At 53.8% G+C, this 16,869-nt stretch overlaps 1 protein-coding gene across 4 annotated transcripts in view; it reads right to left on the minus strand.

The window, feature by feature from the left end:
• Positions 1 to 12,028: 12,028 nt before the first annotated feature.
• SAFB2 (scaffold attachment factor B2) overlaps positions 12,029 to 16,869 on the minus strand; it is a 36,674-nt gene continuing 31,833 nt past the window's right edge. For 2 of the 4 annotated variants that reach the window (XM_074025448.1, XM_045378884.2), the window contains 6 exons: positions 16,750 to 16,795; positions 15,293 to 15,423; positions 13,287 to 13,354; positions 12,890 to 13,002; positions 12,723 to 12,789; positions 12,029 to 12,427 (listed from right to left, as the gene is read on the minus strand). In XM_074025448.1, the coding sequence (XP_073881549.1) occupies positions 12,153 to 12,427; positions 12,723 to 12,789; positions 12,890 to 13,002; positions 13,287 to 13,354; positions 15,293 to 15,423; positions 16,750 to 16,795 (700 nt within the window). In that variant the 3' untranslated portion in view covers positions 12,029 to 12,152. The remainder of the gene's footprint in view (positions 12,428 to 12,722; positions 12,790 to 12,889; positions 13,003 to 13,286; positions 13,355 to 15,292; positions 15,424 to 16,749; positions 16,796 to 16,869) is intronic. The other 2 variants (XM_074025449.1, XM_005587612.4) reach the window with 1 other exon arrangement.

The raw sequence follows: 16,869 nt of genomic DNA on the forward strand, positions 1-16,869 counted from the left end.
TTAAGAAAGTTCAGCAGGAAGCAAGAGGAATAGGCTTTTAAAAATGGGCCAGAGGTGGGGCACGGTGGCTCTTACCTGTAATCTCAGCACTTTGGAAGGCCCAGGCAGGAGGATTGCTTAAGGCCAGGATTTCAAGACTAGCCTAAGCCACATAGCGAGGCTCTGACTCTACCAAAAAAAAAATTTTTTTTTTTTTGAGACGGAATCTCACTTTTTCACCTAGGCTGGAGTGTGTGGCATGAACTCAGCTCACTGCAACCTCCACCTCCCAGGTTCAAGCGATTCTCCTGCGTCCTGAGTAGCTGAGATTACAGGCATGCGCCAACACGCCAGGCTATTTTTATATTTTTAGTAGACACGAGGTTTCACCATGTTAGCCAGGCTGGTCTCGAACTCCTGACCTCAAGTGATCCGCCTGCCTCAGTCTCCCAAAGTGCTGGGATTACAGGCATGAGCCACCATGCCCGACCAGAATTTTAAAATTAGCTGAGCGTGGTGGTGTGCGCCCCTGTAGTCCCAGCTATTCTGGAGACTGAGGCAAGTGGATCACCTGAGACCAGGAGCTGGAGGCTGCAGTGAGCTATGATTGCACCACTGCACTCCAGCCTGGGCGGGGCAACAGAGCAAGACTCTCTCACACAAAAAAACAAAACCTCTTGTACATTACAAGAGTCAAAGTATCTATAATTCCAGAATGTGGCAATGCTAAGGGCAGTGGATATGTTACAGATGGGGGCAAGTGGGCCCGGCACCCACCCTCCTTCCCTATTCGTCTACAGGATTGGTGGAATATGCAGGCCCCCCACCCACACTTCTCCCTGCTGCCCAGCCTCTGATGAACAGGCATTCTGGCCTATGTTATTGTTTTATTTTATCTTATTTTATTTTATGAGACAGGGTCTTGCTCTGTCACCCAGGCTGGAGTACAGTGGCATGATCACAGCTCACTGCAGCCTCAGCCTCCCAGGCTCCAGCAATCCTCCTACCTCAGCCTCCTGAGTAGCTGGGACTACAGGCACACACCTGCAATCCCCGTTGTGGTGGCGGGTGCCTGTAATCTCAGCTACTCCAGAGGCTAAGGCAGGAGAATCACTTGAACCCAGGAGGTGGAGGTTGCAGTGAGCCAAGGTTGTGCCACTGCACTCCAGCCTGGGCAAGAGCGGAACCCCATCTAAAGGAAGGAAGGGAGGAAGGGAGAGAGTGAGGGAGGGACGGAGGAAAGGGAGGGAAGGAGCAAAGGAAGGAGGGAGGGAGGGAGTGAGGGAGGGAAGGAGGGAAGGAGGGAAGGAAAGAAGGAAGGAAGGAAGGAAGGAAGGAAGGAAGGAAGGAAGGAAGGAAGGAAGGAAGGAAGGAAGGAAGGAAAGAAGGAAGGATTGATACACTGCCAGGATGTTTGTTGGGCAAATGAAGGTTTATGGTGGTCCCTGTTGGCAAGCTGTGTTTTTCTAGCCTCATTCTATTAGAAACAAAGGCTATTTACCACCAACATATTTAAACAAAGTAGCATTCCTCATATATAAAGAGTGGTTAGAAATCAATAAAAATAAAGCAACACACGCAAAGAACATGGATGCACTTTGGACACACAAAAGACATAGGTGGAAAATTGTAAAAGACTCGTGAAAAAGTATTTTGCCACTCTAATATTTGACAAAAAGATCCAATAATAGTTTTTGTGAAGGTACAGGGCAGTGAGAACTTGCATACATTGCTGGGATACGTTAGTACCATCTTTCTGGAAGGTGAAACGGCCAAGTATATTGAAAGCCTTTGATGGAAAATAACCATAATGACTCACATTTGTGGAGTGACAACCTCATTTATTATCTTTCCCCATCAGAACAGAAACTCCCCAACGGCTATTTTGTCTGTTCTGTTCACTGCTGAGTTCCTGATGTCTGAAACAACTCATGTCCCTGATTTTTATACCCAGCATGATCCCATCTACTCAGTTTTCTGAAGTTTGAGAACCACTGAGCTAAGCTAAAAGGAAAGTTTTTATGCAGACAGACGTCCGAGCATCCAATCTATTTAGGCCTTTTTGACAACCCTCAAGTTCTTAGCAGTGAGTGAAGAATTCTCAGGGGTTCCCCACTGACCCATAGGTTAATAGTTGTGCCTGTAGTTATTAGAATTAAATTAGATGATTTTTCTTTCCTTTTTTTTTTTTTTTTCCTTGAGGGAAGGTCTGGCTCTGTGTCACCCAGGCTGGAGTGCAGTGGCATGATCTCAGCTCACTGCAACCTCTGCCTTCTGGGATCAAATGATCCTCCCACCCCAGCCTCCCAAGTAGCTGGGACTACAGGTGCACACCATCCCGCGTGGCTAATTATTTTTGTTTTGGTTTGGTTTTGTGTTGTTTTGTAGAGACAGCGTTTTGCCATGTTGCCCAGACTGGTCTCGAACTCCTGGACTGAAAATAAACCTGCCCACCTTGGCCTCCCAAAGTGCTGGGATTCCAGGCATGAGCCACCACAACCCAGCCTGAGATAATTTCTCACACTGAGTCTTTAGAATGCGCCAGGCAGGCCGGGCGCGGTGGCTCAAGCCTGTAATCCCAGCACTTTGGGAGGCCGAGACGGGCGGATCACGAGGTCAGGAGATCGAGACCATCCTGGCTAACACGGTGAAACCCCGTCTCTACTAAAAAATACAAAAAACTAGCCAGGCGAGGTGGGGGGCGCCTGTAATCCCAGCTACTCGGGAGGCTGAGGCAGGAGAATGGCGTGAACCCGGGAGGCGGAGCTTGCAGTGAGCTAAGATCCGGCCACTGCAGTCCAGCCTGGGAGACAGAGCGAGACTCCCTCGCAAAAAAAAAAAAAAAAGAAAAAAGAATGCGTCAAGCAGTGTTCTAGGTTTTACAAACCTTATCAGACCCATTTGTTTTTTACAATTTCTTTTTGTTTTGTAGTTGGTTTTTTTTTTTTTTTTTGAGACGGAGTCTCACTTTGTCACCCAGGTTGGATTGCAGTGGTACGATCTCGGCTCACCGCAAGCTCCGCCTCCTGGGTTCACGCCATTCTCCTGCCTCAGTCTCCCGAGTAGCTGGGACTACAGGCGCCCGCCACCTCGCCCGGCTAATTTTTTTGTATTTGTAGTAGAGACGGGGTTTCACCATGTTAGCCAGGATGGTCTGGATCTCCTGACCTCGTGATCTGCCCGCCTCAGCCTCCCAAAGTGCTGGGATTAAAGGTGTGAGCCACTGCGCCCGGTTGAATATCAGGCCCATTTTACAGATGAGGAAACTGAACGCATAGCATGAAAACAGTACCCGATCCAAGGCCTGGTACATAGTAGCTTAGTTTGAGCAGGATCTAAATCTATAGTCAGACCCATAGACACACAGCTCCATGAACAGTCGCTCCTGTCTCTCCAGGGGGCCCCAGGAAGCACTTCATAAATGTTTCGGTTCTTGAATTCTTTGGTGAATTCAAGAATCGAAACAATACAGAGCCGTCAGGAAAGGTGAGCAGGGGCGGGAGAAGTAGCTTTCCAAGGGGCATGGAGATGAGGCACACAAGTCACTGGCCAGCCCAGATACACCAAAATGTACACAGCACGAGGAGAAATCAGTCACACAGAGCCACAGACGCACCCAAGGCAAATACAGCCGTGATATGTAGCAAGAGAAAAATGAGACACGCAGTCACACGCACAGAGACACATGTCCCCCAGAGCAAACACAGCTACACACGGGGACACACGCCCCGTGACAAACGCAGATGCACACAGAGAGACACACAGCCCTAAGCCCCACACACGGAGATTCACCAGATCCACACCCCAAGACAGAAGCAGGCACGTCCACTCCTGAGGCCAATACAAACTCACTCTAAGAGAAGCACAGACACACACACTAACAGGGCCTTCGCCTACCGGGGGCCGGGTTGGGAGGCTCTGGAGACCCTCGATCCTCGAGGAAGCCCTCATTCCAGCCTCCACCTGCGCCCCCAGGGCCGCCCACGAAGGTGGTGTTGGGCCCAGTGGGGGAAACACAAGGCGGGCAGAGAGATCGGGGCTCCCGCAGTAGGAGGGGCCCAGCCGGGTCGGCTGCGCTGCAGAGCGTGGCTCTTGGGCGCCACCTAGTGGACATATGGAGTGGAGGGCCCAGCTGCCCCAAGGGCAGATCCACAACTCCACAGGTCCTGGGTCCATCTGTTTCTCCTTTTGTGTCTAATGCGTCCCTGTGTGTGTGTGTGTTTCATTCTGTGTCTCAGCCTCTGTCTCTCTTCTCCCTGCATCTCTCTTTTTCTGTGTCCCGGTGTCTTTCTCCATCCTTTTTCCCCCTTCTCTCCCCGCCCACGGCGTCCCCCACCTCCAGAGCCTGAGGCTTCTTCAATAAGCAAGTCAGGCATCTCCAGTGACCCAGCACCCCCCACTTATAGCCGCATCTCTTGGGCCCCGTCCCTCGACGGCATCTTGGTCCCCATGAGTGTCCACCTGCTATGACTCGGCCAGGGGCTGAGTAGGTGGGGGTGTGATACCCAACCGAGTCTCACTCGGTCGCCCAGGCTGGAGTGCAGTGGCGCAATCTCGGCTCACTGCAACCTCCCAGGTTCAAGAGATTCTCCTGCCTTGGCCTCCCGAGTAACTGGGATTACAGGCATGCGCCACCTCACCCCGCTAATTTTTTGTATTTTTAGTAGAGAAGGGGTTTCGCCGTATTAGCCAGTATGATCTCGATCTCCTGACCTCATGATCCGCCCGCCTCGATCTCCCAAAGATATATTTATTTTTTATACAGAGTTTTGCTCTGTCACCCAGGCTGTAGTGCAGTGGGGCGATCTCAGCTCACTGCAACCTCCACCTCCCGGATTCAAGTGATTCTCCTGCCTCAACCTTCCAAGTAGCTCCGATTACAGGCATGCGCCACCACACCCGGCTAATTTTTGTATTTTTAGTAGAGACGGGGTTTCACCATGTTGACCAGGTTGGTCTCAAGTGATCCGCCCGCCTCGGCCTCCCAAAGTGCTGGGATTACAGGCGTGAGGCACTGTGCCCAGCTGTGCCCACCAGTTCTGCCAGCCTGCTTGCTCCTATGTTCTGGTCTTCGGAGCAAGGATCCCCAAACTGGAGGTGGCTTCTGGCCGCCATACTGTGTCTTTGTCCTAACAGAGCCAGGGCCCCGAGTCCAGGGTGGCTCACCCCTGCTTCCCCAGGGCTGGCTGGTGCTAGCTTCCTGGAGGTGAAGGTGCTCATGGCATGGGGAGACTGGGAGCACGCGGACAGTGAGGATTTGCACCTCAAGCAAGGAAGGGCCTGAAGAGAGACATTTGAGTGTTACCCTCGAACCCTTCCAGGAGGGCTGGTTCTCTTCTTCTCAAGGGCTGAAAACCCTACAGGCTGGTGGTCCCATCCCTGATCAGCCACTGCGGCCCCAGGTCCCCATGTTCCTGCCTGCTCCATTACTCAAAGGTGCTAGGCCAGGTGCAGTGGCTCATGCCTGGAGTCCCAGCTACTCAGGAGGCTGGGGCATGAGGATTACTTCCAGTAGCTCAAGGTTGCAGTGAGCTATGATCGCGCCGTTGTACTCCAGCCTGGGCAACACAGCAAGACCCCATCGCTCCAAAAAAAACAAAAAAAGGGTGGGAGGCATGCCTTTCCTTCCTGGGGGCTTCTGCAAATCCTGTTCCTTCTTCTGGAAAACACTTCTGGGGCTCCTTCACTCATGGCTTAGGCCTGCCCGGTCCCCTCCTCCAGGAAGCCAGTCTCATTCCACCCCGAGACAGCAGGAACCTGCAGGCTTGTCTCAGTCATGGCTGCAATCCTGTCATGGAGCCCTGCTCGCAGTATGTACCCAAGAAGTGTTTGCTAAGTTAAATGAGCAAGAAAACAAAGGACTCAGAGCCCAGCTCTTCAGCCTGGATTTCATCTTAACTTGCTTGGCAGGGGGCCTTGGCCAAGTGGGTTTCCTTCCCGCTCTGGGCACTGTTTCCCCAGCAATGGAGCGAGGGGACCTTTCCCGGACCACTTGTGAGATCTACCCTGCTGGGTTTCATTTCAGCTGAGTCTGTAAATATTTGGTCTGCTGTGGCCAGCAGCATCCACGCAGGGGAAGCTTCAGTGCCTTTTACGAGCTCCCTGCGAGGTCTGATGTGCGTTTTCTGTGGCTGGGTACACGGGGCACCCCAGCAGTTTCACAGCTGGTTGGCACGAGGCGGCTATGATTGCAAGACTGGAAGAAGCCAAGAGACACCATCAGTGGTTTCCAGCACTTAACTCCACAGCGTGCAGCATTTGAGAGGCCAAAGCGGGGCCTCTTGTTTTAAAAACTGTAATGCAACATTATAGATTACAGCTGTGACGGAAATTGAGTCCAAAAGATTCCCCTTCCCTAAGTCTGTGGGTCACACTTAACTTCTTAGAGGGCAGAGGGAAGGGATTTCTGTCAGGCAAGGAGTTGGGAAGCCCTGGTTTAGACCTGTCTATTGCTAAAAAAATTCAAAGAACTGCAACCACTTGCTAGGCACCTACTGTATGCCAGATATTGCATAAAGCACCTTTTTTTTTTTTTTTTTTTGAGGTGGAGTCTCTATCTCCTAGGCTGGAGTGTAGTGGTGCAACCAACTCGCTGCAACCTCCGTCTCCCAGGTTCAAGCGATTCTCCTGTCTCAGTCTCCTCAGTAACTGGGATTATGCCCGGCTAATTTTTGTATTTTTAGTACAGACGGGGTTTCACCATGTTGGCCAGGCTGGTCTCAAACTCCTGAGCTCAGGTGATCCACCAGCCTCCTCCTCCCAAAGTGCTGGGATTACAGGCGTGAGCCACCATGCCTGGCCAAAACCTCCGTTTTAAAAGGCTGTGCACTGGGGAGATGTAGATGCCTGCCCCAGTGATGCCTATGTGGTAGAGAGTGCCAACAATAAACAATGCTGTAGTGAGTGGTCAGAGCCACGAGCACAGGCAGGTGTGACAAGGACAAAGCAGAGGGTGATGGGCACTGCTGATCCAGTGGTCAGAGCAGACCTCTTGCAGGGGATGGAATGTGAAGGGGCTGGCCATGTGTGGCTGGTCTCTTCAGTCACAGCCAGTACCACAGTGTTCTTTCTTGAGACAGCCTGTCGCCCAGGCTGGAGTGCAGTGGCGTGATTACAGCTCACTACAGCCTCTGCCTCCTGAGCCCAACTGATCCTCCCACCTCAGCCTCGTGGGTAGCTGGGACGACAGGCGTACACCAGCAGCCCAGCTAATTTTATTTTTTTGTACAGATGGGGTCTTGCTACGTTACCCACACTGCTTTCAAACTCCTGAGCTCCAGTGATCCTCCCGCCTCAGCCTCCCAAAGTGCTGTGGATTATAGGCGTGAGCAACCGGGCCGTGGCTCACAGACCGCCCAGGAAGCTCTCCCAGGAGGGCAGTGTCTCAGGTCCTCAGTGCCTTATGCGCCACCGGCAGCTGCTGTGTCAATATTTGAAGATGGAGGCAAACACAGAGCGGCTGCATCTCATGAGGATTTGAGAAGTGTGGAGAAGTGGCTCTCGGCACTCCAAAGAGTAATTTGGGGTCAGTTTCTGGCCCAGTATTGTCTCTGGAAGCACTGCAGGACATGTAGAGTTATCCTTGGGGTCAACTCTAAAGGTCAAGTGCATGTGCAAAATTATGGACAGTCACATGTGCAGCTTGCTCACTTTTGCCCCAAGCACCTATCTCTTCACCACCGTGTGACCTCGGCATGGGGCACCCGGCCATCCAGGGAGGCTGAGGAGCAGGGACCCTGGGCTGGAGCCTCAGATCCATGGCTCGCTGCCTCTGGGCGGGTCTCAGCCTCCCTTGGACTCAGAACCTTCTTCCACGCTCGACTTTCTCAGGGATTGACTCCGGTTTCCCGAGAAGCTGCACCGGGGTATGTCTGGGTTGGTGATGTTGTGTGACGCCCGTGTGTGTCCTTTGTGTAAATCAGTGGCTGGCCCTGGGGACTAGAGATGTCTAACCTGCTTGACTGGTAAGCACATCCGGTGCTTCCCAAAGTGGATTCTGTTGTACCCCAGGGCGACGGGCAAGGATGCCCATGTCCTAACCCCTGGGACCTGTGAACGCACTGGTCTCCAAGACAAAGGCACCTTTTCAGCCTCCATCTCAAAAAAAAAAAAAAAAAAAGAGGGAGAGAGAGAGAAGCTCCCCTAGTCCACCCAGCTGGCCAAAGATGTGGCTGAAGGGCTGAGGTTGGAACCCACCCAGCAGTGACAGCAGAATGCGAACACTGATTTGTCACCATCGTATGACCAGGGAGGCACAGCCTCACCTCTCCCGTGGGTCACTGGGACTCAAGGAAGCCCCCGCCCCTCAATCCGGCAAACCTGTTTTTTGAAAGGCATGGCATCCCCACTAAACGTCAACTTCATGGCTGTTGGTTTTTTATTTTTTTCTTTCGGAATCAAAAGGCCCTGTTCTGACTTTGCCTTTGAAATTATGCGACTAGGAGTCATGCATGCAATTTGAGATTGGCAATCATCGTAGAGGCTTGGGAGTTCCTTGGGAATGAGAAAATCTAACCTAGGAGCTGTTTTGAAATGTAATGAAATCTTTATGAATACAAAATTTAGCAATTGGTGAAGTTGACACATTTTTGTAGCTGTGGAGACATTTCATAAGATCTTAATTCTATTTTTTTTTCTTTTTTTTTTTTTTTTTTTTTTTTGAGATGGAGTTTCGCTCTTTCACCCAGGCTAGAGTGAAGTGATGCGATCTCAGCTCACTGCAACCTCTGCCCGCCAGGGTTCAAGAAATTCTCCTGCCTCGGCCTCCCGAGTAGCTGGGATTACAGGCGCCTGCCACCACGTCTGGCTAATATTTGCGTTTTTAGTAGAGACATGGGTTTCCCCATGTTGGCCGGGCTGGTCTCGACCTCCTGACTACAGGTGACCCACCTGTCTCAGCCTCCAAAAGCGCTGGGATTACAGGCGTGAGCCACCGCGCCAGGCCATAAGGTCTTCATTCTGATCCTGCCGTTTTCTTTCTGTATGGCTGGAGCTGGTCATTTCCTCACCGGGACCCCCTCCAGACCTCTGGCATTGCATTTTGCCAGGGCCCCTGTGAAACGTGAGTACCCGAGGCTTTATTCCTATAGGGCTCCCCAGGGCCTGCCAACATGTATTAAGCATTTACTGTATGCCAGGCTTTTTAGGTGGATTAACTAATCTTTGTAAATATCCCATATGGCAACTACAATGATTACTCCCTTCTTCCAGTTAAAGCAGCCAAAGCAGAGAGTAATTATGACCTGCCCGTGGGCAGGCAGGTAGTGAGAAGGCTGGGTGCCAGGCAGTTGGCTCCTAAACTCGCTCTCAAGAAGCTCCCTGTTTCTGCCCCAGTGGCTCTCATTCCTGTGATGCCCCACGGCTCCCCCTCCCCTTTAAAAATGTCTTTTAAATAATGGGAAATATAACAAAATTCACCACCAAATGGTATACAAGGCCAGGCACGGTGACTCATGCCTGTAGACCCGGCAACTTGGGAGGCCAAGGTGGGAGGATGGCTTGAGTTCCAGAGTTCAGGGCTGCAGTGAGCTATGATCGCACCACGGCCCTCCAGCCTGGGACACACAGTGAGGCCCTGTCTGGCAATAAAGGGAATTGGAATCTTGGTGCAGTGCTGGTAGGAATGTATAATGGTACTACCACCGTGGAGAAGCCTGGCTATACTTCCAGAAGTAAAACACAGGAGTTACATGTCAGCACAGGACCCAGCAATCCCAGTCCTAGGTACATGCACAGGAGAATGGAAAACAGGTGTTCAAATACATACACATCCATAAATGCTCGCAGCAGCGCGATTCACACACAACTGCCCAAAGGGAGGATATATCCATCAGAGCATCTCCTTTTCATAACACATATTTTGTTCCACCCACCTTTTCTCTCTTGAAATAAGAGTTAACGTACCTACACTCAATTATTAAAGAAACAGGCCAGGTGCAGTAGCTCGCACCTATAATCCCAGCAGTTTGGGAGGCCGAGACGGGTGGATCACTTGAGGTCAGGAGTTTGAGACCAGCCTAGCCAACAGGGTGAAACCCCGTCTCTACTAAACATACAAAAATTAGCTGGCCGTGGTGGCGGGCACCTGTAATCTCAGCTACTCGGGAGGCTGAGGCACGAGAATCGTTTGAACCTGGGAAGCAGAGGTTGCAGTAAGCCCAGATCCTCGCCACTGCACTCCAGCCTGGGTGACAGAGTGAGACTGTGTCTCCAAAGAAAAAAAAGAAAGAAAGAAAGGGGAAACCAGAAGCCAGGACACAAACACGCTCACAGGAAGAAGGCCCCATGAAGACGGAGGCCGAGACTGGGCAATGTGTTTACAAGCCAAGGAACGGCCGGAGGCACTCGGCAGCTGTCAGAAGCTAGGAGGCTCAGGAAGGATTCTGCCACATAGCCTGGGAAGGACGCAGCCCTGCCCACACCCAGATCTCAGACTCCCGGCCTCAAGAACTGAGAGCCAATGAGCTTCTTTAGCCAGTTTATGGTGCTTTGTGACAGCAGTCCCGGTAACTCAAGTGTTTCGTTTCTGCATGGAACAGAGCTGGTTCCAGGCCTGGCTCACAGGAAAGGGCAGGGCTCTTCTGCCCCCGCAGGATGTCCAGTGGGATTGGCTCCCTTTACAACTCCCATGGGGCGGCCTGGCAGTTGTTGAGCTGCTGCTTTGTAGTTCACGAGGCCACACCCATCTCCAGGAAGGTGCTCCATGACGAGATCTCAAAACAGGGCCTGCTCCCAATCCCAGGCTGCCTCCTCAATGCAGGCTGAGCCTACCTTTTATTGCCCAACAGGGAAGCTCTCAACCCCGATTTCTAGACTCTGGCTTGTGGGGTAGACAGGCAAGCCACGAAGGCCCCCGTGTGCAACAAGGAGGTGGCGTTGCGCCCAGTCCACCTGTCACTGGAAAACGACTCCAGAAGCCGCCGCTGGGGAGGCTCCCGAATGCGTTCACGGAGGCTCAGGCCTAGACAAGACGCCGAGAGCCAGGGCCAACCTGCCTTTCATGCTCCGGTGTCTGCAGCAAGCTGGGCTGGATTTTCAGATGGCTTTTTTAAAACTTAACTTCCCAGCGGGGGAATGGGGAACTCCAGCAGAACCGGCAGTTGGAGGAGGGGCCTGTGGGTGGCTGTCCTAGATACAAAGGGGAGGGAAAGAGGTCCCCAGTAGGTGGCCCTCCCAGTTAACTCTCACCACACCACCACACCGGGCTGGGTTGCCCCTCCTGCCAAGAGGGCACCAGGCAGACCCCATGCACCATCCTCTGCCCCAAGACGCCTGCAGTCCCCGCCCTTGGCCAGCATCAGCTCCACTCGTGTACCCATTCTGAAGAGGACAGCTGCGCTCACAGTGGTCGGCCCCTGCAGGGACCTGGCACGGAGGGCTGCGCGCATGGGCTGGCAGCCTGCGGGCTACCCTGGCGAGTGAGGTGCCTCGTCCGGCACAGTCTTTAAGGAAGCAAATAAGCGTCACACTCAAATGCACTTTTGCAGACAAATAGACATTTCCAGAAGAACGAAGGGACTAGCTCTACCACCTGGGCCCATTGCCGAGTCAGCACCGTCCCACTCCTGTCCAGCTGCTGGCAGCAGGCACTGAGTGGACACACTCGGCAGCCGGCGGAGGGCAGGCCCACCACACACGCAGCCTTCCCGAAAGAGCCCACCACACACCAGCATGGGACACAGCCCCATACTGAGGTGGCAGGGGGAGGGCTCCCCAGGGCCTGGCACGCCTTCACCACTACCCACACAGAGACAGGCTCAGTGTAAAGGGATTGGTCTGAGGGCCCCACGGTGCACAGCACCCCCTGAAGAATTCCTAGTTCCCACGGGCTGACTCCCCATCCTCAGTTTCATCATCCAATGATGGGGACCTGGACGCCCCACTTCCTGGGGCGGTTATGAGAATGCAGTAGGATGATGCAGGCAAAAGACTTTGGCAGCGCCTGGTAGAGCCAATAGTCAACATGCGGTCACACCACTGTGCCCAGGGTCGGTCCCATCCCGAGCTCTGTGGCCACGAGGACTCACGCACGTGCACACGCACGCAAGACTGCGAATGGTAAACTTTATTAATGGAAAATGGAATGCCTCGTTAACAGAAACCTTGATTTAAAAACGGCAGAACAAGAACACATTTATTTAAAAAAAAAAAAAGTGAGTTCACATTGTATTGAGCTACAACACGGTGGCAGGATTTGCTTTGCTTTTAAAAAGATCCCCCAAGTTCAAGGGAACCCTGGCTACCAGATTCAACAGTGCATCTGCCCACCTGAAAACTCGCAGTGAGTGGGACTTAGTAGCGGCGGGTGAAGTGGGGATACGGGGGGGGATGGGGGTGTGGGTGCGGGACTCTGCTGCCCCGGTCCTGGCTGGCCACTCCGCCACCTTCCAGTCCGCCACCTGGCACCACGTGGCCCTGGGAATGTCCACCTTGTGCAAAGCCGCCTCGCCTAGAACAAAGTCAGACATTTTTTCCCCTTGAAGTGCTCAGCGTTTTCATCGTAACATGGGTTCAGTAACGGTCCCGCAGCCTTTAGAGCGCTTGGGTTTTTTTTCCACGTGAGAAAAACCATCATCACACATTGTATTCCAGGTAACTGAAGAGCGTTATTTGAATAAATTGCAAAGAGCTGCTTTTTGCTTTGTTTTCAAAACATCCAACCCAGCCAGCTGATCAAACATGCAAAAACGGGAGAGGAAGTGAGGAGCAGGAGCAAACCACTGTCCTCCTCGAACACGCCTTACCCCGCCACTCCACCGCGGCTTGCCATGTGCCCCGGCCCCGAGGGCCCAGACAGGCCCCTCTCGCCACCTAGAAGAGAAGAAGGGTCTGCAAACACTCCATCCCTGGGGAAGCCCCTGGACACGTGTGGGGGCCACAGCCACCCTCGTCCCCGGAGCCAGCCCCATACCTTGCCACCTGGCGTGCTCCCGGCTGGCCGCGCCTGCGTCCATGGTACCCTGCCAGGCACGCGCCTGGTGCTCCTCCAGCCGCTGGTTGTGCTCTCCCCAGTCACGGCCACCCCTTTGCCAAAAAAAAAAAAGCAGACATGCAGCCGTCTGATGAGCCTCCAGGATCGCGCTGGGAGCAGGCGCATCCACCCTGACCTCAGCCGCGTGGCGGATCATGCCATACAGCAAGGGCTGCAGACGAGTGGGCAAATCATGGGAAGTGACATTTCCCCAAAAACTGACGTGCCAGTAAGCACGTGAGAAGGGGCTCAATGCCACCTGGAAATGCCAATCCAAGGCATAGCGAGACACTACCTCCCCCGGGCTGGGATGCTAGAATAACACAGTAACACGCACCGTGGAGGGTGCGAGGAAAGGGAAGAACCCTCGTCCACTGCTGGTGGAAATGTAAAATGGTGTGGCCACTGTGGAGAACAGTTTGGTGGTTCTTCAAAAAGTTAAGGGCAGAATTACCACGACCCAGCAAACCCAGTCCCACCTGACAGAAATGAAAACGTGACCAAAGACATCTGTGCATGAATGTTCCTGGCAGCAGGATTCCTACCAGCCAAAGGGAGACGGACCCCAGCGCCCATGAACTGATTAGCAGATAACGCTATGTGGTGTGTCCGGACCATGGAGTGTTCAGCCTTAACTAGGACGGAAGCGCTGGCCCAGGCAGCATGTGGAGATGAGCCCTCAATACATGAGACTTAGGGAGAAGCCAGGCCCAGCAGGCACACCGCGCAGGCCAAGAAATGACTCAAGACAGCAAATCCAGAGCCAGAAAGGAGCCCGTGGCTATCGAGGGCAGGGGAGAAGCGGGTGCGGCTGCTAAGAGGAGCAGGGTTTCTTCTGACATGATGAAAATGCTTCGGAATCGGCCTTGGGGATGGCTGCACAGATCCACGCACATGCAAACCTCCAATGACTGCACACGTGAAACGGGAAGTACGTGTCCTGTGAATTATACTTCAAGAAAGCTATTTTTTTAAAAGTTTCACACAGAAACTCTGGGAGATGAAAATCTGAGTCCCGTGTCCTGAGTCCTAAGTGGCCGTGCAGGAAAGCAGCCAGACCCAATCTGCATGAGTGTCTGCCTGCTGCGGGTTGCCGGCTGCAGTGACAGTCAGGCCAAGTGAGCCCACAGGCCCAAGAGGGGCCATCGGAGCCCCCAACACACACCTGCCAGGCAAGTGCAATACCGCCCTGGAGGGAGTGGAAAGCACGCGTGTGGCACCTGCCCTTGGTGACCCGAGCGTGCCCAGCCACTGCTCACTATGTCTTTGGTTCTGAGTTTCCCATTTACATTCCCAAGTTATTTACCACAAAACCCACTAAGTGACAGGACAGGAATGCTAATGAGGTCACCCAGAACACTTTACACCAACTGATCAGAGCACTGCCACCGTCTGTGCTGCCCAGAGATGCAGGAGAAGCTTCAGGTGGGACACTTGGCACGGCTCCGAGTCAAAGTCCCTGGCAGAGGTGGAAGAGCCTCTCAGCGTAGAGGGAGGGATGGACAGGGGAGCACAGGGGACCAAAACCCACACTGCAGCAGTGGGCAGGGGCCAAGGCAGCCCTGGGCCAGGGCTGGAGACAGACAGGACACTCATCTCACAGAGGAAAGCAGGGCGGCAACTGCAAAGTGGTCCTGCCACCAGCCTCCTCACGGCCAGTCCAGGCAGCAACAGGGCAAACAGGCAGGGGTAACTGCAGCTGGCCAAAGAAACCAGAGAGGCACCCAGAGTCCTCCCAGACAAGCCCTGTACCCCAGTAATGCTGACGAGACTCAGGACAGCCCCCACAGCTGCAGTGCTGGTGAAGGTGGCTTTGAATACCTATGGAGGACCTGGCCTAGTGTCCTCAGCCCTGAGTCCTGGGGGGACGGTCCCCATAAGCGATTCTAATAGGCAGGGCAGGGTTGAGAAGCCCCACCCCAGACCAACTAGGGGTCAGAGAGAAAACCCGAGAAAGACACATGTAAAGAGGCAACGTGGCGGCAAGGGCAAGGCCGCTCTACCACGGACGGGGCAGAACTGACAGCTTCTGCGCTGTCTCTCCCAGTGGGAACGCAGCCCCTGTGATCGAGACATTGACAACTGCAGGCGCTCCCCAGCTCGGGAATGGGGATGGGCCATTCTGGGCGACCTGGACAGCTCCATCCCTGAGAGCCTGTTCTGCGCTTTCTTCTTGAGAACCTGGACTTTCTGACTCAGGAGTTTCAAATGGCAGGACCCGTGGTAGTCCATCCTAAAGCTGCCCTAGCTGAAATCAAACCTTGGGGACATGCCTGGCCAGGCACCAACCTCTTCCCAGGCTAGGACAGATGCTTCCCACCCTACTGGGGCTCACTCACTAACCTGGGGGGAGGGGGCAGACCCCGGCCTTCACTCAGCCTCTTGTCGGAGCCGTAGCCCCCCCAGCCATCACGGGAGTCCCGGCCGTGGCGCTCTGGGGGTCCTCCGTGGCCATGGCGGTCATCTCCATAGTGCTGGAAGGCAGGAGAGGGACAAGGTGACACTGACCACGTCACCCACATAGGCCCACCTTCCAGGAGGACTGTCTACCGAAGACCCCAGGGCGGCAGGTGGGCCGGAGCCAAGAGAAGACGGCAGGGCGAGGGCTCAGCCCTGGTGGGCCCTGCTTCGCTGACCCTCTGCTCCCTGGCTCCCCTCCTCGCACCCCTACAGCTGCATCACTGCTGTGAGCTGCCCCAGGAGTGTGGGGAGCCCTGGTGTTACTGCCCGCAACAGCTCTGCTCAAGGTCCACTAAGATGTCACCGAGCCCTGTCTTCCCTGAGGAGCTGGGCACTGCCTCCTTTCTGATCACAGGAGTGCCTTCGGGCGGGTCAGCACCCCTGTGCTCTGGCGGGGCCACACTTCCAGCCTCCCTGGCCAACCAACTCTGCACAGAGGAGCCAGCAGTCACGAAGCAGGCAGGTGCTGCCTGTCGCCATAGGCCATTACTCTGCCACCCAACTCCCACCTCTCCACCAGGCTGCTGCCTTCTCAGAACTCACACCCTGCCACCACGCATGGGGCACCCGCATGGCACCACTGAGATTTAGGGACCACTCTTGTGGTCTTCAGCCCCCAGTGCCCACCCAGCATGGACTTGAAACATGGAGAATCCCAGGCTCCCCATGCCCCCGACCCTGGCACATGTGGGCTAAATGACAATCACCATTTGGGTTCTTAGGGGCACGCTACAGGCACCAAGACCCAAAGGCTCCCTGAGCAAGTGGAAAATGAAGAGACACTTGAGGTTTCTACTGGATAAAATGAAGAACAAGCCCGACATGTTTGAAAATGACAGAAACTTGCACATTAAAAAACAATCAAATATTTGCACAATTTTTTTTTTTTTTTAGACAGTCTTGCTCTTGTTGCCCAGGCTGGAGTGCAATGGTGCGATCTCAGCTCACTGCAAGCTCCGCCTCCTGGGTTCAAGCAATTCTCCAGCCTCAGGCTCCTGAGCAGCAGGGATTACAGACACTTGCCACCATGCCCGGCTAATTTTTTTTATTTTTAGTAGACACAGGGGTTTCACCATGTTGGCCAGGCTGGTCTCGAACTCCTGATCTCAGGTGATCCACCCACCTCAGCCTCCCACAGTGCTGGGATTACAGGCATGAGCCACCAGGTCCCGTTAAACATTTGCGCGTCTAGTCGCTGGCCAGAACCCACACATCCATACCCGCCACACATGCTAAATTGCCACCTCTCTGGGATAAAGCGGCCGCCTGATGAGAAATGGTGAGTTATGCCCGCACAGCAGCACAGTGGCCCTAGGGCTTGGCATCGGGGCTCTACTCACCTGCCCATCCCGGTGGTCTCCCATCATTGGCCTCGAACCCTCCCTCCTGCAAAAGGAAAAGATCCTGTTCAAACAGCGCCAGGCACTACTACACATTTCTGTAGGTCAGGTAAGTTTCAC

This window comes from Macaca fascicularis, chromosome 19 (assembly GCF_037993035.2).
Source record: "Macaca fascicularis isolate 582-1 chromosome 19, T2T-MFA8v1.1".
Lineage (NCBI taxonomy): Eukaryota > Metazoa > Chordata > Mammalia > Primates > Cercopithecidae > Macaca > Macaca fascicularis.